The sequence below is a fragment of the Marmota monax genome, unplaced genomic scaffold, assembly GCF_021218885.2.
Source record: "Marmota monax isolate L192 unplaced genomic scaffold, Marmota_monax_Labrador192_F-V1.1 WCK01_AAM20220418_F8-fsc00040, whole genome shotgun sequence".
NCBI classification, from domain to species: domain Eukaryota; kingdom Metazoa; phylum Chordata; class Mammalia; order Rodentia; family Sciuridae; genus Marmota; species Marmota monax.
This window is the reverse complement of record NW_026692782.1, coordinates 2,209,630-2,235,521: the sequence shown is the minus strand read 5'-3', so window position 1 is coordinate 2,235,521 and position 25,892 is coordinate 2,209,630. Positions and strand designations below refer to the sequence as shown.

Here is a 25,892-nt window from a genome sequence, read left to right as displayed (position 1 = left end):
CAGAGAAGCCAAGTAAACCAGCTGCTGCTCCTGCCAGTGACAGGAAATAGCCCATCCTGTCTAGGACTGGCGAGACTGGCATGAATAACAGCTATCTTACTTTCTCAGCATGAACGAGAAATGGAAGTATTTCTTTCCTGGATCATCACAAAGCAAGTGAGTGAGTGGTAGCGTGTTCCTTGAGCAGCTCACTAGGTGATTCTAAATGCTGTCGTGTGTGTGTGTGTGTGTGTGTGTGTGCGTGCGCGCGCGCCATGTGCAGACACTGTGGCACCAATTCTCACCCTGTCTAACTTTGATGGTGGTCATGATGCCTCTTCCACCCATAGATTCCTCCCACATTTCCTCAGGCTGGGTTAGCTGCCCTACAGTATTTCTGCAACCTTAGGGGCAAGCAGATACTGCGGCACAGAGGGAGAATCAACACCAGCTGGCCATGCTCTGGTTGTGTAATGTCTGCCCCACTGACCCAGTTTCTCATCTCTATACGGGAGGATTAATAACGCCCACTGCCATGCTTGTCGTAAGGATTAGAAACAATACTGTACTTAGTGCAGTATTTGTACTTAGTACAGGGGCTTAGTGAGTGACAGTAGTTGTTAATGATGATTACCTTGATTTTTTTTAGTTTGGTTTTAATGGTAGTCCTAGTGTACCTAGGTAAGGTGCTGGGATGTCAGCAGTATTTTTCACTCCATATTCAACTCTGTTGAGTTATAAGTTAAATATGGCTCCATTTAAATTTCTAGCCTATTGGTTTGAAAATTGAGATCTATGTCTGTGTTATGAAATTGACAGTTCCTCCATCAGTAGTGAAAAGTTAAGGATTATGGGTTCTTTAATAGGCCATTCGAGCTCTGAGTTCTAATATTTAAGCTCTCATTTCTGCTATTTTCTATGTATTGCTTGGTTGGTAGGTGTAATGCTTTGTGTACTACCTGATGTCATTTCTACTCTTGAAATTACTATTATTATGCATTATAATTATAAAAGCTGAGCTGGAACATCAAGTACTAGTATTGTGAGTGCTTTTTAAAAATCAAAAGTGTATCTTGTGAGACTTAAAACGGTTAACACAGCAAGGCTGCTGGCTACAAGAGTGCTAAGTTTGGATAGAGTAGTTCTCTATGCCAAAGGCTTTCAAAGAACAACCAAGAGCTTGGAGTTCACTGACAGTTTGCCACTAACGACCATCTGAGCATCCACAAATGAAGAAAACTGAGCCAAATATGACCACCATCTAGTTCAACCCCTCAATATACAGATGACGAAGGCAACGAATAGCATTTGCTTGCCAACAGTGAGTCCACAGTTACAAGGACCTTCTCAATGAAGACTTCACACATTTTAGGTACAACTTTGGAATAATGCTCAAAGAGTTGTGAGTAAAATTTAGGCCCCAGCATGATGCTGTTCTGACTTAGCAACCAACTCAACTCTTCAACACCCATGGATAACCTTTGCTTCAGGGTCCATGTGAAAGGTAGATTCAGGCTTGGAGTCCTTGTTCCCCTCAATTCAGTCTCCCTGATATCTTAGCAGTGTCCCTACATTACAGAAAGATCTGGTAAGGTACAGAGGCCTGAGTGTGCCTGTAACCATAGCTACCACCCAGCTTTCATAAGTGTGATGTCACATCCTTCTGACGTACAGTCGTGGAGGAAGGGGTGGTAGAAATGGAAATCAGTGTGGGGGGGTGGGGTGTTCCCTCAGCATTCGGCTCTCATTAGCTATGGCTCTAGTCATACCCACTTAATTAACAGCAGGACCTTGGGAAAAATATCAGTAAAGGGGGATTTGAATTGTAGTGTCTGGTCAAGGCCCTTTTAGCTGGAAATTCCTATAGTCCTACAATTTTACTCGAAGGGGAAAGATTTCCACCCTCAGCTTAAACATCCATGATTCATAATATATAATATTTTGACTTAAGGGAAGAAGTTTTATTATATTGTGCAGTCTTGGATAGCTAACCCAAAGCAATGTCAGTTACAGCATTACGAAAGCCCACATCCCAGGCAGCTAGACTTCTGGCCGCCTTAACCATTGGGAACACGGCAGGCTGTGACAGAAGTATGTAATTACAAGAAAATTCCATTCACTTAACTCCTGAGGAGTTAGGAGGCATTAGCCTCGATTCTTTTTGGAGCAATTAAGATAAAATGAAGGAAAGAGATTAAAAATGTAGGTTTTCCTGGAGCAGAAGCTCTTCTGGGGATTGTTCACTGGTTAAAGGGGAGGGCCCAACAGGAATGAAATAAAGGAATAATCTGCCACTCCAGAACAATGATCTTTTTACTCCCCCACCCCCCTGCCCTACTTTATCACACAGCGAAATGCTGAGGAAAGTAGATTAACTCCTTCAGGTCAATCAGATCAGGCCTGGGTTTTTAGACAATTACTTCTCACATCTAAAACAAGAAGTGTACCGATTCCCCAGGACTCTATCCTCTCTCTGGCTGGGCTTAGGAAGGTCATTCACACTTTTTGGACAGAAACTCATTCATTAAAAACCCAGGGTTCTTCTACTGTCCTGTGCCATTCTTAGGATTGCATCCCCCTTCCCTCTTGGCCTCAGTCTGGAAACTTCAGACAGATTCCCAGGAACACGAGATAACCACTGCCAGTGGCTGAGAATTGGCACAGAGATTTCTTTTAAGAAGTGTGGTCTTCAGATCCACAGTGGATGAATTAAACTGACATTCAATGATAAACAACTGCTATATTGTTTATACGAGCCATTTCCATGAAAGAAAACAAGACTCCCTTACAAATGGAACTTGTACTTAGGGTCTCTATAATGGTTTCAAGTTCATTATGTTATAGAATTCCAAGAAGCCTTCAAAAGACTTCAAGGTTTGCCTTTTGTTTTCTCATCAATGAGTGAAAAAATGAATTAATTACTGCTTTGAATTTTTAAGAATATATATTCTCTCTCTTGCCTCTGAAAAACAAGACAAAATAGTATTTTTAAGTGATTTCTATGAGAACAACTAGCATGAAGGGTGCTGGCCTGCAAGTCTATGTTTATATTTTATGATATTCAAAGCCTACCTCCTCCTTTCTCCTTCTCATCCTCTTCTTCTTTCAGCAGCTTGCCAATGGAGTTATACCACTTAAATTGCAGTTCAGGGTTGCCATAAACACTACAATTAATCAAGGCACTGTTCCCTTCCTTGACTATGATATGGTCGGTTCTGGTGATGATTACGGGCACAGAGCCCAAGACCACGTCAGTGCCATTTAAAGTGCTGTTAGTCACACTCTCAGCAGTTGCTAGAGTGGACATGAGGATTAAAAAGGGCACAGAAGGTAGAAAGCACAAAGTCAGATGGCTCTTCAATAGATCCATCTTCTTTGCTTGCTCGGTAAGGCAATAGATGGTTTGCCAATGGAATCTTGTCTCAGACAGCACACTGTTCAGAATGGGCCATGGGGCAAACCTGTCCTGGATCCATGGAGTTGGTGCTTGATTAAGAACCTGTTAAAAGAGGAAAAACCACACACACATAAATATTAGCATTTATACTTTCAAATGCTATTTGTAAAAGGATAAAACATTTTAAAAAGATACTCTTTATAAAAAGTTAGCAATCCAGCTAAAATACAAACCCACATCATTTTTAAACAAGACACAAATCCAGAAGGTGTTCCAATGTTAAGTTCTATTTTTCACAGAAATCTTAACAGTATAACTTTGCTACTTTTTGCTGTTAAAACATATAGCTCTTATAGGGCTCGGGTTGTAGCTCAGTGGTGGAGCGCTTATCTTGCACGTGTGAGGCCCTGGGTTTGATCCTCAGCACCACATAAAAATAAATAAATAAAAAATGGAGATATTGTGTCCATCTACAACTAAAAAAATTTTTAAAAAAATATAGCTCTTAGTAGGAACAAATATATTCCTTTTACATTGATGTTACCTTATTTCATGGAGTTCAAAAACTGAGGCTTCTTTCATACAGCATTACAAGGTTTCTTTCTAACCCGTCACCTGTCTTCATTGTGACCTTATTGATCACCGGAGGTGTTTCCTAGTCTCTTCCAGTAAACATGGCTTCCAGCCTATCTCACTGCTTCCTGCTCCAGGTCAGCCAGCATTTGGAAGGACTCTCTGGAATGAGTCTGCCATTCTCAGAACTTGCCATTATGACTTCCAGGACATTCCTTCCCTGCACTTCATGCAATTTCCCCTGCACATGTGAACTCTCTGCCTCCCTCCCTCTCTCTCTCCCTCTCTCTCTCTCTCTCTCTCTCTCACACACACACACACACACACACACACACACACACACACAATCCCCTGGTTTCAATACTCATCTGCCTCCTTGAGGCAGGGGGCATCATCAGGATGTGTGGGGTGGCACTTTGGGTGGCTACGCTTCCATGTCAAAGAGCTAACCTTCACCTACTCAATTCTCCATTCTAATCACTAATTCTGCAGCCACACCTAGTCTACAAATTCTAAGTTCTGAAGTTCCAAGTAATTATGAAGTTCTAAATAAATCATCTTTTAACTGCAATTGGCCATCCTTCCAGATCTTACTCCCCTCCCTAGGCTTTCCAGGTTTTGTTGTGTTTGTTTGTTTCGTTTTGGTACTGGGCCAGGGGTGCTCTACCTTTGAGCTACATCCCCAGCCTTTTTTACTTTTATTTTGAGGCAGGGTTTCCCTAAGTTGCTCATGCTGGCGTTGAACTTGTGATTGTCCTGCCTCAGCCTCCTGTAGCAGGAATTAACAGGTGTGCCTGATGCTTTCTAGCACTTCTGTGTTTCTCAGTCTCTGTCTCTTTGCCCCCTCCTGATCTGTAAGCTTTGTTTCTGTCTCAGTCCAGACTCAAATCATATAGACTACAACCCCCAAATCCTCAGTTCCTGTCCTCATGCCACATGTACTCTGTCAGTCCATGACTTTGATCAAACCTGTTATCCTAGCTCCTACATCCCAGAGGCTGGAACACACTGGAGAGATCTGTAAAACCAAGTAATTATTTCCAAAATGAAGGAATGATCTCCGACCTCACTGGGCCCTCAGTGACATCTGGCAGTCTGCTTGCCAGTGCTCAGCCTGCTCAGTCTCCTGCTTCCTTACTGACATGGGCATCTTCAGCTTGCCAATCAACCATCTCGGCACAGTGGTATTCCTACTTTTTCAAAACAAACCAACACCCCCTTTCTTCTGTACTAAAACGTGCAGGCATGAATTCCCTCTTCCATCTTCCTACCTTTTGGAAAGCATCCTGTGCCTTATGCTAAATCCCTCACCTGCCATTCACTACTCCTCAAACTACCGTTTTTAGAATTTTATCTGCTTTTTCCTTCAACAGCTCTTGTTCAGGGCTACCTGTCACTCCTAGTTACCAAGTTCTCATCCTCTCCTTACCAAATATTTGAGGCAATTGAAACTGTTAACCATTCTTTCTCAAAACTCTCCCAGGCTTCCTCACTCACCTTCCGGATTGCTCTCATTACCTCCAGAGTTTCACTGGCCTCTTCTGTGTTTACCCACAGCCCTTTCCAAGTTCCCATCCCAAGCCTTTGCTCCACTCACAACCTAACAATGCCCAAGTCCACGTTCTCAGTCCTCTTTCTGATTTTAGATTGATGTGACAATTTCCCATTGGTTGTCTTTACCTGGACCCTGGATGTCTTACTGACAATTTCACCCAGCAAAACTGAACTCATCATCTACAAAACATGCCACGTTTCTCGGATGTCTATTTTTAGTTTTAGGGACCACCATTTGTGCCGTGTCTGGGTATATCCTCAATTCCTCCATTGTATGCTCCCAGAACACTGAATCACACATTGTTGATTTCACTTTCTAAATACTTCTTGGATTTGTTCCATCATTGCCATCTCCTCTTATCAAAAACTGTGTGGTGGTAAGCCTCAGTTCAGGTCTCCCCATCTTCTCATGGGAAACCATGTGCCAGCCTTCCACATAATCTGCCCACCTTCAGTTTTTCTTGCTTCCCATCCTGTCCCTATAACCACTGCTGGAGGTACCAATCTATTACCTGGATTTTTTTACTGTGGTAAAATTGGCCACAGTGCCTGCATTATAAAATCTGAATTTCTTTGCTTTTTATCAATTCAAAAATATTTACTGAATATCAATATTTTGGGTCCTGAGGAGACAAGAGAAGACAAGAAAGACCTTGAAACAGACGACAGATGAAGTACATGTGTCAACAAGGATTTCAGTTAGTGATGCACACTTTGAAAAACACACCACAATGTGCTCAGTGCTGAGTGAGGCAGTCAGGGAGGACTCTCCTGAGGAGGTGGCCCCTGAGCCAGGACCAGTGATACTAAGACTGGGGTGAGGAGTGCTTTGAGAAGAACAATCAAAGCAAATACCCAGGTGAAGCAAGCAAGGGAAGGAGCACTGCAGGATGGGCTGGAGAAGTGGACAGACCTAGATCACCTGAGACTCCGTAGGCCAGAGTAAGGAGTTTGGATGTTATTCAATGATCACTGGGAAATTCTATGCCAGGGAGTTACAGGGTATTATTTCTTTTTAAAAATCAACTTGACTGTGGTATAATTTATGTATAATAAAGATGCCTATTTTAGGCATGCATTTTAATGAATCTTGACAAATTTACACATCCATGTACCTACCACCATCAACAAGATGCAGAACATTCCTATCACCACTAAAAATCCCCTGGCGCCCCATCCCAGTTTCAGTGTTCCTATGGGTCCAGTGCTGTTATTTCTGAGTATTCTCCCAAAGAGTTAAGTTTCATTTTCTCCCCATATGGATATCCAGTTGTTTCAGGACCATCTGTGCAAAAGATTCTTCTTTCCTCAATGGACTATGTTGTCTTCTTGTCAGAAACCACCATGGATGGGCAGGTCTGTCCCTAAACTCATTATTACATTCTGCTGATGTGTATGTCCATCCTCATGCCAAAACTACATGACATTGCTCCCAACACACAGGATGTTCCGTGAACTTGCTGAATGAACACAGATCTATCCAAGGGCAGAAAGGACGATTCCATTTGGTATGCAATCCCTGGTGGTAATAAATTAGCTTTAGACTGCATAATTTTTCAGTAGAAGAGAGTTTCCTTGGTGGGTGGATTTCCATACTCCCCTCCTGACTTCACTGCCTGAGTGCCTTAGTGACCAGCACATCTCCCTACCAGCAGAAACCCTGGCAGAGGGAGATAGCACAAGCTGCGGTTGCACCCCAGATACTGCTGTGACTCTGGAAATGTATTTCTTTACTTGGCTGAACTTGTGGTTTCCTTTTATCAGGCGGCTGTAAGCTGACATATTCAATATAGAAGAGTCATCAAGAGCACAGCCTCAGGTTTTAGACAGAAAGGGCCAGGATTGGGGTCCTAACCACTTTGATTGGCTGTGTGTATTTTGGTTAAGTACTTAACCAAGCACAGGATAATGATAAAGATTCGTGATCAAATGTACATCAAATACTTATTGCTTGGCTTGATAAACAAGAATTATTAGCAGCATGTACAAAGCATCCTTTACCGGAACTGGGCTTCTTCAGTCTATTTTTAAGTTATGTCATTTAAAAGACATACCTTGTTTGGGTTTTGTTTGATACTTTCTTGACTATTGTCCCACCCCCAGAAGTCATTACAGATATCCAGCACAGGGTCCTTTGCAGGGACTCAAGTCTGAAAAAGTGTGAGCTGTCCCTCTGAGCTCAAATTACAGTGAGTATCCTGAAGGCAAGAGCTGGGGTCACTTCTCTTTGACTCCTGATGCCTAGGCCAGAGAAGATGCCTGACTAAGTACCTCGAGCTGAGGGAAAGAGAATCAGAGACAAGACACGTAGGAGATAGGTCCTAGCAAATACGTGGAATTAATACACATTTTTTTTTCACCATTAGGGAGAATGTAACAAATGCAAGATCAAACTGAATTTTAAAATGTATAAGTCAAGAGCTATTTTCAAGTTTTGGTGTTTTACTTTAAAATACAGTGTGCTAGCAAGAATAAAAAGAAGGGGTTACTGCTGTGCTACGATATTTTAATAATGTCAGTAGGCACTTTGGGCTGGAATATTGACTATTCAGAAGTGGAAACTAGTTTCTTAGAATCCTCAAGAGGTACAGAGACAGAGATGTGCTCATTTTAATGTGGGAAATGGTTTCCCCTCTCTTCTCCATTCTTACTCCCATCCTGTACCATTTTAAAGTTACTAAGGGATAGAAAATGATGCACAATTTACAGACTGTATTGAAGCATTTTTAACTCTAAAAACTGTGAATATCTATTTTTTAAAATAAAGCATTGAATTGACTACCATAAATGAATTAATAGTTTTAGTAAGAATTCACTGTATCATGTACCATACCCTTTCAGTTGTGATTCAAAAAAAAAAAAAAGCATTTGTTATGTGCTGGGCACCCTGCCAGGGACTTAGGGGCTAGGGAATGCTACAGAGCTCAGTAACTCATAGGCCACATCCACTCATGATCCAGCCAGGGGTAGAGAGACAGAACATTTCAGCCTAATCTCCAGGAGTGGGTTTGGGGATGAGCAGGTGGAAGGGACACTGGATACCTGGGAGATAATTAGGGACAATTAGGTTGTTGAAGGCCTACCCAGTATCCATCACCTTCCCCCCCTACTACAAGTCCAGGGCTCATAGAGGGTCTCATCCTTCTGGTGTCCCCCCCCCCCCCGCAACATGGCATCTGTAGAGTGTCCCGAACTTCTGATAATCCTCCCTGCATGTGATATTGCACTTACGTTTAATGTTGAGGAAACATCTTCTCACCTTCAAGGAGAGCCCCTGGCTGGCGGAAACTCTCATACAGTTCTGCAGGGTTCCCTCAATGGGAGGCACCCAAATGACATTGCCACACGTGCTACACAATGCCACACTTACATGGACTCCAGTGGCAACTGCTTAGAGTGAATTACAAAGCATTGCCTGAAGAACATAGGACACGGTGTGACTCTGGATATTGGGGAATATTCTACAGGTGACCTTATTTTAGCCTTTCAGTCTGGGATCTTACAACAGACAGCACGGTATAAAGTTAATAGCACTCTAACACTGGTTCATCCCTCAAGAGAAAACCTTGAGTACTGTGATCCAGCTGCTTAAATCCCACTCCTTCAAAATTCAAGAACAAAGACCACAGATTGCAAAGCGAGGTTTAGCAAGAGCTACAATGGACAGATTGTTAAGCTTGATGTGTTTGCTCATGGGCTTTGGGAAGACTTTCAGAGAATATTTTCTACAAACCGGGCAAAGAGATAATATTCAGCAAACACCACAATGTTGCTTCTTTAATTCTACCTCTTCCTTATCTCCCCACAGCTTTATTTTACCTAAAGACGGTTAATGAAAAGCTTGAGTCTTATTTCTTGCTTCTCTACCTATAATCCACTGCCCATGCATTTCTGGAGTTGGTAGAGAAAGGGCTTCTTGTTTACAAGTGTTCTGAACTACATGAATATACATTATTGTTTTTTCTTGGCAGTGTTAATGCTGGCATCTCCCCATCCACTATGATGAATAACTTATACAGTTACACAACTGGATTTTGTCACAACATATTGAGAGTCACCAGGATTTTCTGTGCATGAACGATGCTCAAACACAAAAATGGCCTTTGGCTTAAAGACACTTCTTGATAGGTTTCCACTGAGGAAGAAAGGAGGGAACGCACGTAACCTCACAGGAATTAGAGGCATTAAAATACAAAGTCATGACTAATAGCTAACTTCAAATTTCTTTCTCATATGGCACAATTCACTACAAATATCCACACAGATCTTTTAAAATTAAAAATGATTTGAATCATTTCAGAGAAAAAAATTGTAACACCAAAATTCTTACTGGCTCATTCTGTCTCAATTAACAGACAGAGGAGTCTCTGTCTCTGTCTCTCTTTCAAGACCAACATATACTAAAATTTTAGGTTGTTAAGGTGATTTCTGAATATGGACTAAGGAAATCAGAGTCAAAGGCCAAGACATTTGTGGAATTTCAATGAATAACCCCAGGGGCGGCACAAATCTAGTTATGTTTTCTCTGGATGCCCAGTCGTATTATAGGAAGACAGGTCCTCTGTCCTTTCTTCCTTTCTTTGACATGTTCCAGTTTATTTGGGTACAGAGATTCCCAATGGCTCTGATCCTACAAATATCCAAGTCAGATTAAGGGGTTGGGCAAAACGACAGATGGTCCACATAGATAATGAATGACTGGGTCAGGAAGATGGGGGCTGGTTCAAAAGGAAATAAAATGCCAATACCTCCAGAGAACTTCCGCCTCTAACCTGTTGCCAAGGTTACCTGCCTCCAGGGAATTATTCCTCCCAATAAGGAGTTGTTAATGAAGTACTTCCTGTGTGGCTCCCTTCCTCCCTTCCTGGGCAGATATGGAGAGGTACCCCTGGAAGGCTCCTTTCCCACCTTTTGGCCAGGTAGGCAAGATAGGAGGAGAGGGCATGGAAAGAAAGGATAAAAGGGGCAGGATACTCCCACTCCCTCGGGTACCAGCTTTGGACCCCCTCTTCTGTGGAGGAGTCTCTGTCTCTCTCCTCTCTCTGTTCTATCCTTTAACTAAAACTTGTTGCTCTTGCCATGGCCTTTCTAGGTTGTTCAATCTCAACACCAAGGGAACAAGGACCTGATCCTGTTTTATTTCAATGTTGGTATCATCACTGGTCTTAAGATGGTAGGAAGGAAGTGCACTGCTTTTAGGTCCCTTCTAGAAGCACAGAAAGGGGATCAATTCAATCAAAATCAACACACACCAAATGAGAAAGGGCTTTGTGCCAGGCACACCCCAGGGATCAAAAGCACAAGGTAAACCAGTCCTCAGCCCTGCTCATCTGAAAATCTAGTCAACAATTATAGGATGGTGAGACATCTGCCTCATCAGAGGGGTGTCTAGGATCCACTGGAGCATAGTGGAGAGACCAAAGTAGTCTGGAAGAGCCAGGAAAACCTTTTAGAATTGACACTTTAATTATAAAGGAGTCACCAAATGGGCTGAGAGAGAGAAGTTGCCCCCAAAGAGGAACAATATATTCAAAGAAATGGTGATTAGGGAGAAGTTGGTGCAACTAGAGAAGTGTATCATTAGGCATCACTCAATGGTGTGTGGGAGAATAGAGGAGGAAGTAGGCTGGTGGAGATAATGATGGATGTCACATGCACGTGGTTCACGCACAGGCTTTGCAAGGAGGCTGAGATATGTCTAGTTCCGCTTAGATACAACACCCTGTGAAGGTCAGTGCGGCTGACAATGCTAGGAAATTGCTACAGGAAGGAAAGAAGAGAGTCAGGTGTGGTGTACTCCTGTAATCTCAGTGACTATGGAGGCTGAGACAGGAGGATTATAAGTTTGAGGTCAGCCTCAGCAAACAAAGAAATAATAAAACACCCTTGGGTTCAATTCCCAATGAAAGAAAGAAAGAAAGAAAGAAGAGAAGAGAAGAGAAATAGCAAGCAGGACCCAGAACTAAAAGTAGAGGGGAAGAGGAAAGAAAGAAAAAGAGACCCAGGAGTTAGAATATACAGGATTTACATCAGACCTCCCAAGCAGCAGTGTCTGGAATTATACCTATAATTCTCTTAGGAATGTCTCATTTGCCAAAAACCAAAGCCTGGGGCTATTAGTGGAATGCACATGAATATGTGAATGTCACCGTTCAACTACAACCCCCTTGGGCAGCACCATCTACTGGCTCCACACTTGAGAGAAGGCCTCAGTGCTAGCAGTGACCATGCAGGGTCCACAGTAGCTCCAGCCTGGTCCCCTCACATCCACGTTCACTTCACTGGTGTCCTCTTTCTGAAAACCTGCCTGATGGAGGGTGTTGCAAGGACAAATAGCAGTAGTGACACTCACATGGTTGAACTGTCACAAAATGAGGGCTATATGGAAGCACATCATGAGAAATTTCAGGGTCTATGTTATTGAGTACTCAGAACATAGGAAGAAAAAGAGACCAAGGAGCAACCTCCTGGCATTGTTGGTATGCCATTTACTTATTAATTGTGCAGAGTTAGGATAATTTCCAGCCACTTGTTGGGTAGAATAAAATACATACCCCAACTTGCTGGGCTGCTGTGAAGATTTACCAGATGGCCAGGGAAAAACATAGGGTCTCAGTACTCTACCAACTACACTAATATTAACAGCCTATAGAGAGTTTGATACTATGTTAGTTGTTTTGATACACAAAAGTTTATATTTTTCAAAAAAAAATGAAGTTTTAAATTACTGTTTTTCAAACTAATAAATGAACTACAGACCCAGATGCCACCTTTTTGATACTTTAATGGTGCATGTTAGGAAATCATTCTTGGATCTTTATCACATTTTTTTCCCCACATGGTATATTGTTCTGATTAAAAGATAAGAATGATACAAAATAAATGTCTTAGACATATAAGGCTTAAGTTATCCAGGGTCATACAATCATTTAAAAAAAAATCACTTTATAAGGAGGTGAGCTATTGTTGGGTATCCAACTAAAAGCAAATGGCAGTTAAGATTGTTCCTCAGAAAGGGACATGCTCAAGGGATCTGTTACTACAGTCTTTTATAGAGAAGAAAAATCAGAAAACTTTATTAGGAGGAAGAGAAAAATATTCTATTAAAAGTTTTCCTCTAGGGGGGCTGGGGTTGTAGCTCAGTTGGTAGAGTGCTTGCCTTGTATGCACAAGGCCCTGGGTTCAATCCCCAGGACCACCAAAAAAAATAAAATTAAAAAAAATAATTAAAAAAAAAATAAATAAAAGTTTTCCTCTATAATTACTAGACCTGGAAACACATGACCTGGAAAAACTTGTATGTCTTTTCAAAAACTTGGATGTCTTTTCTTTATATGTGAAATGGAGATCCAGAGAAGGTAAGTGATTTCCCCAGGTCATGCAATTAATTTAGTGGCTTAGAACCAGAATAAAAAGTCTGTGACTGCTCATGCCTAGACAGGATTGGGAGTATGTTAAAATCTCTTAGTTCTAGAAAGGCAATTTTTAAGTTGTTCCAGAGTGATGAAAGGTATTCCAATCATATATGAATATTTTATTTTATTTGGTGGGGGGAGTACCAGGGATTAAACTCAGGGGCACTCAACCACTAGTCACATCCCCAGCCCTGTTTGTATTTTATTTGGAGACAGGGTCTCACTGAGTTGCTCAGTGCCTGGCTTTTGCTGAGGCTGGCTTTGAACTCATGATCTGCCTGCTTTAGCCTTCCTAGCCACTGGGATTACAGGCGTGTGCCACTGTGCCCAGCATACATATATATTTTAGAAGAGCTTACTGGTGTTTTAGCACATCTTTAACTTCCATAAATTCTCCTTCCAAATAAATGGGATAAAAAATTTGGGGCTCAATTAATGAAAATCCTTAACTGACCAAAATACACTTCTACAGATATCTGATGATAGGGAATAAACCAAACCTAGGCACTGATTACAAACAGGATGGATACACAGGCCAATGGTGCCTTCAAGCCAATTCAATCCCCCAAGCAGGTTATGATGTAGATTTTTTTTAAAACTTGGCTTCTGTTTTAGCATTTTTTTTAACCTCTGACAAAATTCTTGCCATATTCCATATTGAACCTAAAGTGGTTCAGAAGCACCTCTGTTTTCTGATTTTCTCTGCCTCTCTCTACCATGAGAATATTATTATCTGCATTTCCCCCTTGAAAAAAAATTGTGTCCTTTGAACATATCTGGAATATGTACATAGGGAGAATTAAAATTTCCTTCTAGTCCCAGTAATTTCTTATGTCCTCTGCTAAACTATAACACTACTTCTGCCCATTTTCACTTAATGTTTTAAATTAGATCTCAAGCCCATTTCCCAAGAAGTTTGTGATATATTTAGTATATAAGCTCCTATATTAAGAGTGAAGCCAGGAAGGAGATTATGAGTATCTGGAAGCCTACATATATCAGTGAATCAGGACACTTCTCAGGGCCTGGAAAAATCGTTGGAGGATCCCATAGGTCAGGGGGTATTTTACTGAAGCACTGACTCCTAGCTTCCTGTCCATGAGTCCAGGCTGCCCAGCACTATGCCTGGATGGAGGTGAACCCATGTTCCCCATGCAGCCTGCAAAGCACAGTGTCTATAAATCAGAAAGCAACATTCTCAATGCACTTTCCTAAATATGATGCAGGGCCTGAAGCAACTGTAAAGTTTACTTTTTTTTTTTTTTTTTGGCTGCTTCTGGATACTTTGTTAATTCTTAAGGCCTTGATAGTAAAAGAGCCTTTGTGTACACACACAGCTGGGCAAAGGTAACTCATTGGCCTGGAACTTGGAGTGCAGTTTCCCACAGGATCTTACAAAGGGTGGCTGATTATTTTGCAGTGTGACAGCCCATAATAAAGCTCTGGAACTCATTAGGAGAAGAACAGTATTAATAGTATCCAATCAGGACACTGTAACTTCTAATAGGAACATATCCTGTGTTCCAAGAGGCAGCCAGAATCAAGAACATGCCACTGGGCTCCCAGCTGAGATTAGATTTATTACTTTAAAAAATCAGAACTACTGCTGATTTACTGGTCATCTAGACCTTGAATTTTCTGCAAATTCTATCAATTTCTTATAAGTTTTACGTATATGTCTAATCTTCACCACAGAACTAACTTTAAAATATAAATTAAGATGTCTTAAAAGTAGGTCTTCAGAAAAGTATCTTTTCCTTTCAGTGAAACTTATGAGGCTGGTGCACTATGAAGGTGGCCCTGCTGGTGGCAGAGGTTCAAGGTGATGTGGAAGGAGGTGGCAGTGGAAAGATGAGTCAAGCTGATGAGGGTCATTCTCTATGCCTGACACATAGGCTCTTAATTTACATTTCAAAATGTCGAAGCATCCCTCTCTCCCTGTTCTTTGGTTGTTTGATTAAAGCTATTCATTCAGATTCACAGCATAGGAGCTGGATCAACTATGGTTTCTTCTTTCAACACTAGTATGGCAATATGTAAATCAATGGATGTGTAACTGATGTGATTCTGCAATCTGTGTATGGGGTGAAGGTGGGAGTTCATAACCCACTTGAATCAAAGTGTGGAATATGATATGTCAAGAAATTTGTAATGTTTTGAACAACCAACAATAAAAAATTAAAAAAAAAAATCCAAATGAGACAATATTTTACCTTGCTGAACTTGCACCCAACTTGCATAATCTCAGGTCCTATAAATTCAGGGTCAGGTTCTATCTTAAACTTTTGTATTTTTTTCATCACAGATTTTTTTTCTTATTGGTTTTTATTTTTTTAAATACCACATTAGTAGTATTTATGTTGATTTATGGGGATGAAGCTATAAATTTATGTTTTAAATAAAGTTTGTACCAGAGGAAAAATAAAATAAAAAAAAAAAGAGTGCTCAATAACTGGAGAGGGCAGTTTAATAGCTTTTTCTCTTTCCCTGTTTACCAGCTCATTATCACAAAGTGGAACTGCAAAACCAGCATTCCTCTGGGTCCCACATGGGAAGCAATTTTAATGATGTTCAGTGAGAACTGGATCTCAGTGAAAAACAGATCAGAGGAGATCCTGCCATTCAAACTCCACATGTTTGAATTCGTATTAAGAGCATGACAATAATTTCCTTTATGGGCACCTAGCATTTATGGTGTATAAAACACTGTCACACTTAGGCGTTATCCCCTCGCTGCACTCTAAGATAAGGGCAGGCCTCTGTGATTTTGGCCTTGCAACAAGCTTAGCATAGATAGCTTTTACAATGTTGAGATATGTTCCTGTTATCTCTAGTTTTTCTAGTGTTTTGAACTTGAAGCGGTGCTGTATTTTGTTGAATGCTTTTTTTATTTGCATCTATTGAGATGATCATATGGTTCTTTAGTCTATTAATGTGATGAATTACATTCATTGATTTTCGCATATTGAACCAACTTTGCATCCCTGGGATGAACCCCACTTGATTGTGGTGCACCATTTTTTTTGATATGTTTTTGTATTCAACTTGCCAGAATTTTATTAAGAAGTTTTGTACTTATGTTCTGCTGGGAGCCATGTTCATTAGAGATATTGGTCTGAAGTTTTCTTTCTTTGAAGTCTCTTTGTCTAGTTTTGGAATCGGGTGATATTGGCCTCATAGAATGAGTCTGGAAGTGTTCCCTCTTTTTCTATTTCATGAAATAATTTGAGGAGTTTATAGCAGCACAATTCACAATAGATAAATTGTGGAACCAACCTAGATGCCCTTCAGCAGATGAATGGATAAAGAAAATGTGGTATATATACACAATGGAATACTACTCTGCATTAAAAGAGAATAAAATCATGGCATTTGCAGGTAAATGGATGGAGTTGGAGAATATTATGATAAATGAAGTAAGCCAATCCCAAAAAAAACAAATGCTGAATGTTTTCTCTGATATAAGGGTGCTGACCCATAATGGGGATTGGGCGGGGAGCATGGGAGGAATGGAGGAACTTTAGATAAGGCGAGGGGAAGGGAGGGGGCATGAGGGTAAGAAAGACGGAATGGGATGGACATCATTACCCTAAGTACATGTATGAAGACATGAATGGTGTGACTCTACTTTGTGTACAACCAGGGACAAGAAAAATTGTGCACTATATGTGTACAATGAATTGAAATGCATTCTGCTGTCATGTATAACAAATTAGAATAAATTAATTAATTAAAAAAAAAAAAGCAGGGCCAAGCTGCTGGCCCATGCCTGGATCCCCTTGAAGAACCCACGGCTCTTGTAATCCCTACACAGTGATCAGTGAGTGCACACCCCAGCTTGGGCAAACTAAATGCTAAACTGTCTAAATTATCATCATGTCCAGGTAATTATTATTTTAAAATTATATACGTAAGAGCAATACTTTTCAGAATTTGGTTGAATCTGAATAACCCAACTGACAGTAGTATACATCTGAAAATCATTTTTCCACCAGCTGCATGTTTTTCAGTGTGATAAGATGGCAAATTTATCATAATTAAGCAAGATCACAATCGTGTTTTAAACCAGATCATAGCTTAAAATGGGGATTCACTGATTTCCATAAGGAATTTATACAGGAAGAAACTTTGCTTTTCTCCCAGCTTTGATGGGGAAAGGCCCTGCTAGGCTGAGCATACTTTACAGATGTTCCCAATGATTTCTCAGCTGGGCAGTCAGCTTTCTTTGAGTGATAAAACAATTAGGAGCCAAACATATCAATTAAATGGAATTCCAAGTATTTATGAAGTCACTATTATCAGTTTAGTACCAATTGCTGTGGGGATTCAAAAAAGTTCTTTACCCTAAAGGTGTTCAGCATTTTAGTGACATACATTTTAGTTGCATACAAAGCAATAAATCTGCACTAGGTAAAACACCACAGGAACTCATAGGAGAGTTTAGAAAGAGTCTGAAAAGGTCACAATGTTCCCTGTGGCCATGTCCTGAAGGGTGAATAAGGGAGACAAGACAGTTTTCCCAGCAGGGGTAATGGCTTAGTTGAGACAAGTAAGGGAAGAAATAAACACTATAGGACACTTAATGTTTTTGCGAGGTTCATGTACTGCATCTGCTGTGTGTGCACATCTAGAGAACTTGGGGGTATTAGGAATACACTGGTGAAAGAAGAGGGGGTAGCCATAATGTGGAGGTAGAGATGAGGTACCCTACAAACTCAAGAGGGAATCAAAAGCCCTCAGTAGCTTCTGGGTACACAAGTGCACAGAGAAATGCTGAGCTCCCAGCAAGGCAAAGGACTGGTAAATACATGTTTTCTGGAAATTAACTTTAAACTCTTCAAAAGTGTTTTTGAAATGGAGAAAATAAGGTTACCTTTGGGAAGTCTAATAAGAGCTAAACTCGGACACCAAGTAATCTAGGGTTGTCCAAACCTTGAAGAAGAAACAAGACCAAACCCTCCCCCCCAATTTGGGGCTGCCAGGAAAAATGGTGGAAAGTTGGGTAAGAGCGGAAGTCAGCCTGGCCAGTAGCAGGACAAGGCACCCGGTGCCCGAGTTTAGTAGCAAAGGACAAGTTTGCAAAATGAGATTAAAACAGCAGCTGACAAGCAAAAATGCTCAAAGGTCACTGGAAGTTTAAGCTACCCATAGCCATCCTAGGCTATCAAGACCTCCAGGGAAGTACTGAGTTAAACCAGTGGCCAAAAACCAACTCAGGCTTCACTCATATACCTTCCTCTCTAAAGACCAGGGAAAATGCATTTGCATGTTTTTTCACTAGTCATTATTTGTCCACCTTATCCTTTCCAGGGGAATCTTGCCTTTGGGGAAGAAAAGTGTTAGCTGGTCTCATTGGCATGATCCTTAGTGCTACAAATTTAGAGCCCTTGGTAATTTCAAGAATGTACATAAAGGGGGCAGCTGCTAGAAGAGATGTGTCCCATCATGTACTGCTTTAATGAGCCGAAGAGAACAGTCTGAAGTAGCCCCAGCCTGTACCCTCCAGCGCTGTCAGAACTGGGTGGTCCCCATCAATGGAAAATTCTGGAGCATTTACTCCAACCTATTTATTTTCTCAAGGAGCAAACCCTTCCTTTATCCTCTTCCTTCCACCATCAGCAAACTCAAGTCCTCTAAAGAAGAAATGGGCTAAGATTATATTTACACAGCTATTCAAGAAACTTTCCTCTTTCCCACTGATTACAGAGTCAATTTCAGACCATCCTTTAAGTAAGTTGTTCTCCAATCTACAATTAGAGAAGTCCACCCCACATCAATTTTCTTTCAGTTTCATCAGCAAGCTTCAAATGCTTCCATCTAGAGGTTGGAAAACTATAAGGGAATTAATTCCTTTCTTTTATGCTTTTCTTTCAAAGTCTGTGCTTGGCAATGTAAGGTTCCAACCTCCCTGCGCATGACTCTGGGGATGGGCTTTATTGCCCCTTCTTGCTTTAATTCCTTTGGGGTACATGTACATACTAGAAATTGGTCTCTCTGGACCTACAAAGTCTTACTCTGGGTAGGAGAGCACCTGAGAGCTTCCCTAAGCCCACACTTCCTCAAGTCGGGTGTCTTCTGCATTTCTGTAGCACCTGATACGGATAATCTAATTAATTACGTGAGAGTTGTTTAAAATGCCTCATTTCCTTCCTTGACTCATGCGTAAATCAGTCACCGAGTTCTAGTGATTCTCACTTCTAACTATCTGGCCAAGATGTCCCTGGTTTCCCCCTGGTGCTCATCATCTCTAACTGGCACCACCATCCTTCTTAACTAGCCTCTAGCCTTGCCTGCATCCAACCCACATGCCATGTTGTTGCTAAAGTAGGCTGATCCTAAAAAGTTCTGAAACATATTCCATGTATTCATTCCGTTAATCATGTAGGACACACTTGATCCTTCATGGTCTGACCACCCCTTTAATGTTGCCTCTGCAGATTCCCCTCCCCCACCTCCCCACACCTACCCAGTATCCTTACTGAGTCCTAGTGGCTCCCAAGCACCTCCATCCCTCTTCTGCTGCCTTCCTTACCTTACACATCAGGCAAGCCCCTACTTAGTTTTTAAGTCTTGGCCAGAAGCCTCCAGGACTTCTCTGGCAGCCGGGACACCCTCTTGTCACTGATTTTCAGAATATATTCATATTTTCACTGCAACTGTCTTTTTGCACATCTGTCTTTCATTAGATTGTTAGATCTTGGGTTCTATCAACATTTGTTGAATGAATCAGTGAATTATGAATGGGTGGAATATGGACTTGAGAGACGCTGGTTTGAAACACACACTTGGAGACATTAGTGCATGGGTGACTGATGCAGTCCTAGGGAAAACTAATCACCCAGAAAGAACACAGTGGGCTACAAAACAAGACCAGGGTAGAATGCTGGGAAAGCAGAGGATGAACCCTCAGAGAAAGGGCTAGGAAAAAAGACCGCAGAATAGTCAAGGGCTCAGTATCTCAAAGATCAAAGCAGAGGAGATTAAAAAAACGAGAGTATGGTTTGTTGTGGAAATGTGAAAGAGTCATAATGGAGTAACTGTGTCACCCTTAACAACAACAAAATATGTGAAAAGCTAGGAAGTTATGAAAGAAGGGGTCTTACACATGATTGCCTAATAGTAATGATCACAGAAGACTCTGCCAGAGCCATCAGTGTGCACAGAGGCCAGCACAACTTACATGCAATAACTCTACAAGCAGCTATCTGTTCAACCTCTGATGCTGCTCTTGAGTCACTGTGATGAAGATTACTGTTGCAAAATACCTGACATAATCCTCATTTTTGCCCTTAAAAACCTTCCCTTGCTTCAATCTCTCTGAATATACACATGATTGTCTATGGCTCGTGTATTCCCATTATGAGGTTCTGCTATTCCCAAATAAATATCATAATTCTTTGTAGACTATTCTTTTTTTTTTTTTTAGTTTGACAGATTTATACTGAGCTAGTGCACCACAGAGGTAAACAAAAATTATTGCACATTTTATAAGAACACTTGGGTAAAAATCTTATGAATTTATGCAAATGAAAGTTGTGCAATATAAATAAGTTTTATTTTTATTAAGATAAATTTTAATCAAATTTTACCATTGTTTTCAGTGTGAGATATTGCTAGCCCAGCACTTGCTTTACCACACTGTCTGAAAACTGTGTGTTCCTGTACTAATTTTCTTCTTACAGTATCAATTTGGAGCTACTCTTGTAATATTAAAGTAGAAGATTTCTTGAGTTTAGATTTTCCCAACACAGACAGACAACAACTCAAGCAGACTTTAAATGTTTAGAGGGCAGATATTGAGGATTTGTCCATAAAAGAGATTGAATGTGTATGTTTCAGAAGAATGACCAAATTTCCAATATTTAAGCTTGGAAATTAGATGATCTAGTATTTAAAGCTGCCACCCATCCCCCACCAAACACAGAGCCCAAGGCAAACAGGGCTAATTGACTGTGGTGTTCTTCCAGCTGAGCCAAGGCAAGCCCATGACTACCTAGTAGCTATTACCAACTGGTCAGAGTGGGCCTGTGTGAAATCTCATCATTTTCAAGTTAATTATGTTAAATTTGAGCTTTCACAGCTCCCTGCTCACGTGGCAATGGATGTAGACATCAGGACAGATGACTATGGCCAGGATGACAATGAGCCAAAACAAAGTATTGAGGACCCTCTAACTGACAAGTTCCAATAACTCACTCTGAATTGAAAAATCCTAAATTCAACCATTCTAAATCAGGGGCCATTTGTGGTTGAAATATGATTTGGTCCTTCTGTTTTAATTTTATGCCCTTCTTCTATTAGGAATTGTGAATTAAAGTCTTCTTAAAACTTTTAATTACACACACACACACACACACACACACACTCCCACACATCATTTCAGATCATCTCAAAGATGTGAATTATAATAGGCTGGTTCCAGATCTCTATTTGCCACTGACTGTCTCTGGTTAGGCTCCCCTTACCAGACTGCCTGTGAAATTTGGAGTTTAGCCATACATTCTTTTTTAGAAAAACAAATCTGGCAGCAGCCTGTCCATTTTGCATTGCTATTTAAAAATCCTTCATGGGTTTGTCATTATTTACATATAATGGGATAAAATACAAACTCACATATATGAGGTTGAGTTCATCACCACAAAAGGACTACTTTACTCCTCTCATACTGCCCCTGCCCCTTATTTCATCATTTCCAAATCTTTCTTTGTATATGGTTGTGTTTTCTTTCTTTGGCAAATACCACGAATTTAGTGACTTAAAATGACCCTAATTTATGATCTTGCAGTTATGAGGCTTAGAAGTTTAACATGTGTCTTTTTAAAAAAAAATTGGTTCTTTTTGTTATATATGACAGTAGTCTCATTTTGACAAAATTACAAAAGCATGGAACATATCTTGTTTGAATTTAGTCCCTAGTACCTCTCCTTCCCCTTCCTTCCCCCACCCCCTGCTCCCGAGCCCTCTACTGATCTGCTTTTTACCCATAGTTATTTTTTCTAATTAATTTCTTGTGGATGTACATGATAGTGAGATTCACCATGGTATATTCATATATGTACATAGGAAAGTTCGGTCAAGTTCATTCCACTGTCTTCCCCCTCCCCTGCTTCCTTTCATTCCCTATTGTCAAGTCTTAATGGGCTAAAATCAAGGAGTTGGTAAGGTAAGGATCCTCGTCCTGGTCTTCACCAGCTCCTAGAGGAGGCCCTCATTCTTTATTTTGCAGCCCCTTCTCATCTTCAAAGCCAGTGATGGCGAGTCTTTCCCACGTGGCAGTACTGTGACACTAGCTTCTGCTTCCCTCCTTCACTAAGGACACTTCTGATTACAGTAGGCCCAGCTGGATGATCCAGAATAACCTTCCCATCCTGAGATCCTTTACCATATCTGCAAACTCTCAGAGTGGACATCCCGGGGAGTCATTTTTCTGCCTGCCATAACTGTGTTCCTTCTGCCCAGAGGATCCACTTCTGTGCTTGAAGACTCTGACCCAGTCCTCAGGCATTCCTTAAGATCCTGTGGAAATGTAACCACTTCTATGAGGCCCTCTCCTCTCCTCCTTCTCAGGCCTGCATGCATGCAGACTGAAGCACTGGTACTGTAATTTATTTGTCCTCAAGCATATCACTGAATCAGATCATGAGTCACCCAGTCTTACTCATTTTGCAGCCTCAGAGGCCTAACTATAAAAGTTTGTGGAGAAGAAAAATTAATGTGATATTTTAATGGGTAAAGAACTTCAGTGGAGGTAGAGGCAAGACCAATAAAATATCTGCAGAACTTCTGTTAGGGAGTATGACTTATAAACTACTTCTGACAGCTCTGAATTGCTTATTATCACATAATCAATCAAACCCCTAAATATTTAAACCATTCCAAAGAGGTATTACAGCAAACTTAAAAATCAACCATTTGTATTCTAAGTCTATTTCTAACTTTAATGTGATTTGCTGTGGATTACAAAATATTGTAGAAGTTTTAAGTGTCCCCCTGGATTTGGCTAGAAAAGGTAACTTGCACCCCAAGTGCTAGGTCAAATGACAAGTCAGAGAAGTGATATCATATACAAGATTTCTGAATTAAGAATCAAAAACAAAACACTGCCTAACAAATCTCACTGGGCTGGTCAGAGGATAAAAATAATTTGGCTACAATATTTATTTAACATTTCAGTATCTGGAAGTTCTTACACAAAACTTATTAAAAAACCAAATTAAGCAAAATTTAAGTAGCCTCAAATATATAAATTGCAAGCCAAAGAAGCAGTTCAATAAATTAAGGACAAAAAATCTATTTTAAAAGTCAATGGTTTGCTATGAAAGCATATTAACACCAAATAATACAGAAATCCAAACGCATGGAAGTCACCTAAAAATGAGGTGCCTAGCAGTTGAACTTTAAAACCCAACAGTTAAGTACAAAGAAGAAGAGATTATTACCCGTCTTTTAACTTGAACACAAAGTTTGCTTTGTTATTTTGTCTTCATTAGCAATAATTAAACCTCCCTTTAACCTAACTTTTGTTCATTTTATTAGTTTTATGTTAGAACACACGGAATTTTTGAAGCCAAGGGTATTATGTAAATAAGCTTTTGGTTAGACTTCATTTTTTTTTCCCCGTTAGCACTGAGAAAATACTTAGGATTTTTAGATACAGTAGTGGGCCTATGGATCTGTATTAAACTTCACATTCCTAAAAGGTAAATTAGGTTCAGCTGATTCCTACAGATCAGGAGGAGCACAAGGCTAAGGGGAGACTCTCCCTTCTTCCACTTGGGAATTCAGACCGAGAATATAAAAACTGATGTACAGGGTAAGTTACATCATAGCAGATTTTAACCTTGGTGCATTTTCATAGAAAAGGGAAGCAGAATTATTCAATATTTGTGTTGGGGTTTTCTAAGTTTTTCTACAGAAGCAGCAGGAAATACATTTAGGAATAATCAACATCACTTGGCTAAAGTAGAGAACCCATGGTCTAGTCTGTGCAAATGGTGATCATTTTGCTACTCTTGTCCAGGCATTCAAGGTCTTTCCTGCTATTACATCTCATTTATGTATAAATATAACATACAGCCAACTTGGAGACATTACCTGGAATCGGAGTCCTAGTCATCTCAAGATTATAAACAAGAACCCACCTTAAAGGCTATTTACAGCTCAATGAAATGTCAATGCATTTTAAAGGTCTATTAAGGCTGTGAACAAGAAATTTGTAATAGGCTTAATAAATAAACAACTGAACCACTAAGTAGTACTTAGGGAAACAGGCTTGAGCATTTAGGTTTAAGCAGAGGTAAAACTAGTTCTCAGTAGGACAAAGACTGTTTACCTTGCTCTGGTTAGAACCAACAGGGCTAACAGTGGGGGTTTTAGGAAGAACCAACTGTAGAAGCCCCAGTGGGGTCTACAAATTGCATTTTCTGTATTAGTAAAACGTCAAAACTATATTGTTCTAACTTACTCTCTCCTGAAAAGAAATCTTTTCCCATCTTGTATTTCATCTTGAACAATTTTACTATGTTTAGCATAGTAGTAACTGGGAAAAAATGTGTTTCATCTAGAAACAAACGTGAGAAAACTTCAAAAAACATTACAGTTCTGCAGTGCTAGGTTTCCAAGTTTTTCATATAATGCCAAGATAAGGCAAAATAAAGACTGCTACAGTAACCAAACTTAACAAGTGTCTTTAAAAACAATGACATTGAACTGTAATAGATTATTTTCTACAACGTGAACAGACAATGGATCTGCATTCTTTTGTTTTTCATGCTAATTTGCTTTATAAACCTCTCGACTTTCAAGCATAATATTTTTTTTTTTAGAGGAGGCAGGTTAATGCTCACGTTCACAATAAATCAGTTTGGCTAATATTTAGTTTTTTAAGCCAAGGAAGCACGTTTCCCCATTCTAGGCCATGAAGCAGTTCGATGTCAACTTGCTGTGGTGTCAAATGCGACAAACTCTGAGAGCTCCAGTCGCGAGGCGGCGGCACGCGCACGGTTTCCCGCACTCCTGCAGCACCAGGACGCTGCGCCCTCTCGGCCCCTAAAGCACAATCCGCACGCACCACCTTCAGTGCCACAGCCAGTACACTCTCCTCCCTGTGCGGGGTAAACTGAGGCACAGTGACCCGAGTGATGCAGAGCCCGATGATGTCCCCCGTTTCTGCTCGGCGTCCACTTGCCCCAGGAGACCTGGGCAGCGCACAGTGGACAACGCGTTCCCTGCCCTCAGAAGGTTACAGCAGAAGCCTAGGAGAGGCTGTTCCCAGCCCCCGCCCCGAACAGATCTCGAGCATCCTGAGACCCTCAGTAGCCGGCTGCTGGGACCTCGCTGAGCCTTTAGGGAGCGAGCACTCTCCGCCTCCGGCTCTGCCAGACCAGGCGCCCGAAAGTTCCGCAGCTCCGGCGATTGCTCGGCCGCTGACCCGATGCGGGGCTCCCTCCCACCCGTGCCCCACTGCTCCAGCACTCCGGGTGCTCCAGCTAACCTGACACCGCTGCGCCACTCAGGTGGTAGCCGTGCACCCCTCGCCATGGCCAGCTGGAAAGCTGCCGCTGCGCCGCTCTCTGAGCCGGATGCCCGGAGGTGCCTAGTGCGGTCAAGCCGCCTCCGCCGGCGCCTCGCAGCTACGCGGGCTGCGCCACCGGCGACCGGGAGTGCGGAGCTTACCAACTACAGGAGCCGGAGCCGGCCGGTGCCGAGCATGCCCAGTGCGGCTAGCCGGGCGGCGCGGAGGCGCGGGGCCGCGCGGGGTGTCGCCGCCGGGTTTTCGCGGCAGCCGCGGCCAGGGGCGGGGGCGGGGCGCGGGGCGAGCCAGTGGGAACCGCTGCATCCACCCGCAGAGGACCACGGAGAGGCTGTTGTGCGCCCCGGAGTCCCTCATTCAGCGAGCGCAGCCTCTGGGCGGGGCTCAGTGGCCCTAGGGCTCCGCACCAGCACGCCGAGGGTTATTTACCCCAGCGGAGGGC

The 25,892-nt window shown here is 41.5% G+C and overlaps 1 protein-coding gene and 1 non-coding gene across 4 annotated transcripts in view; one reads left to right on the top strand and one right to left on the bottom strand.

Annotated features, from left to right (window-relative positions):
- The window catches only part of Mfap3l (microfibril associated protein 3 like), a 41,851-nt gene extending 16,159 nt beyond the window's left edge, over positions 1–25,692 (bottom strand). Inside the window, exons 1-2 of one of the 3 annotated variants that reach the window (XM_046447901.2) lie at positions 25,594–25,692; positions 3,052–3,478 (exon numbers count right to left, since the gene is read on the bottom strand). In XM_046447901.2, coding sequence (XP_046303857.1) covers positions 3,052–3,349 — 298 coding nt within the window. In that variant the 5' untranslated portion in view covers positions 3,350–3,478; positions 25,594–25,692. The other 2 variants (XM_046447900.2, XM_046447902.2) reach the window with 2 other exon arrangements.
- Positions 12,632–12,704, top strand: Trnat-ugu (transfer RNA threonine (anticodon UGU)). Its single transcript has one exon. It is a non-coding gene; the product is annotated as a tRNA-Thr (tRNA).
- Positions 25,693–25,892: the final 200 nt, after the last annotated feature.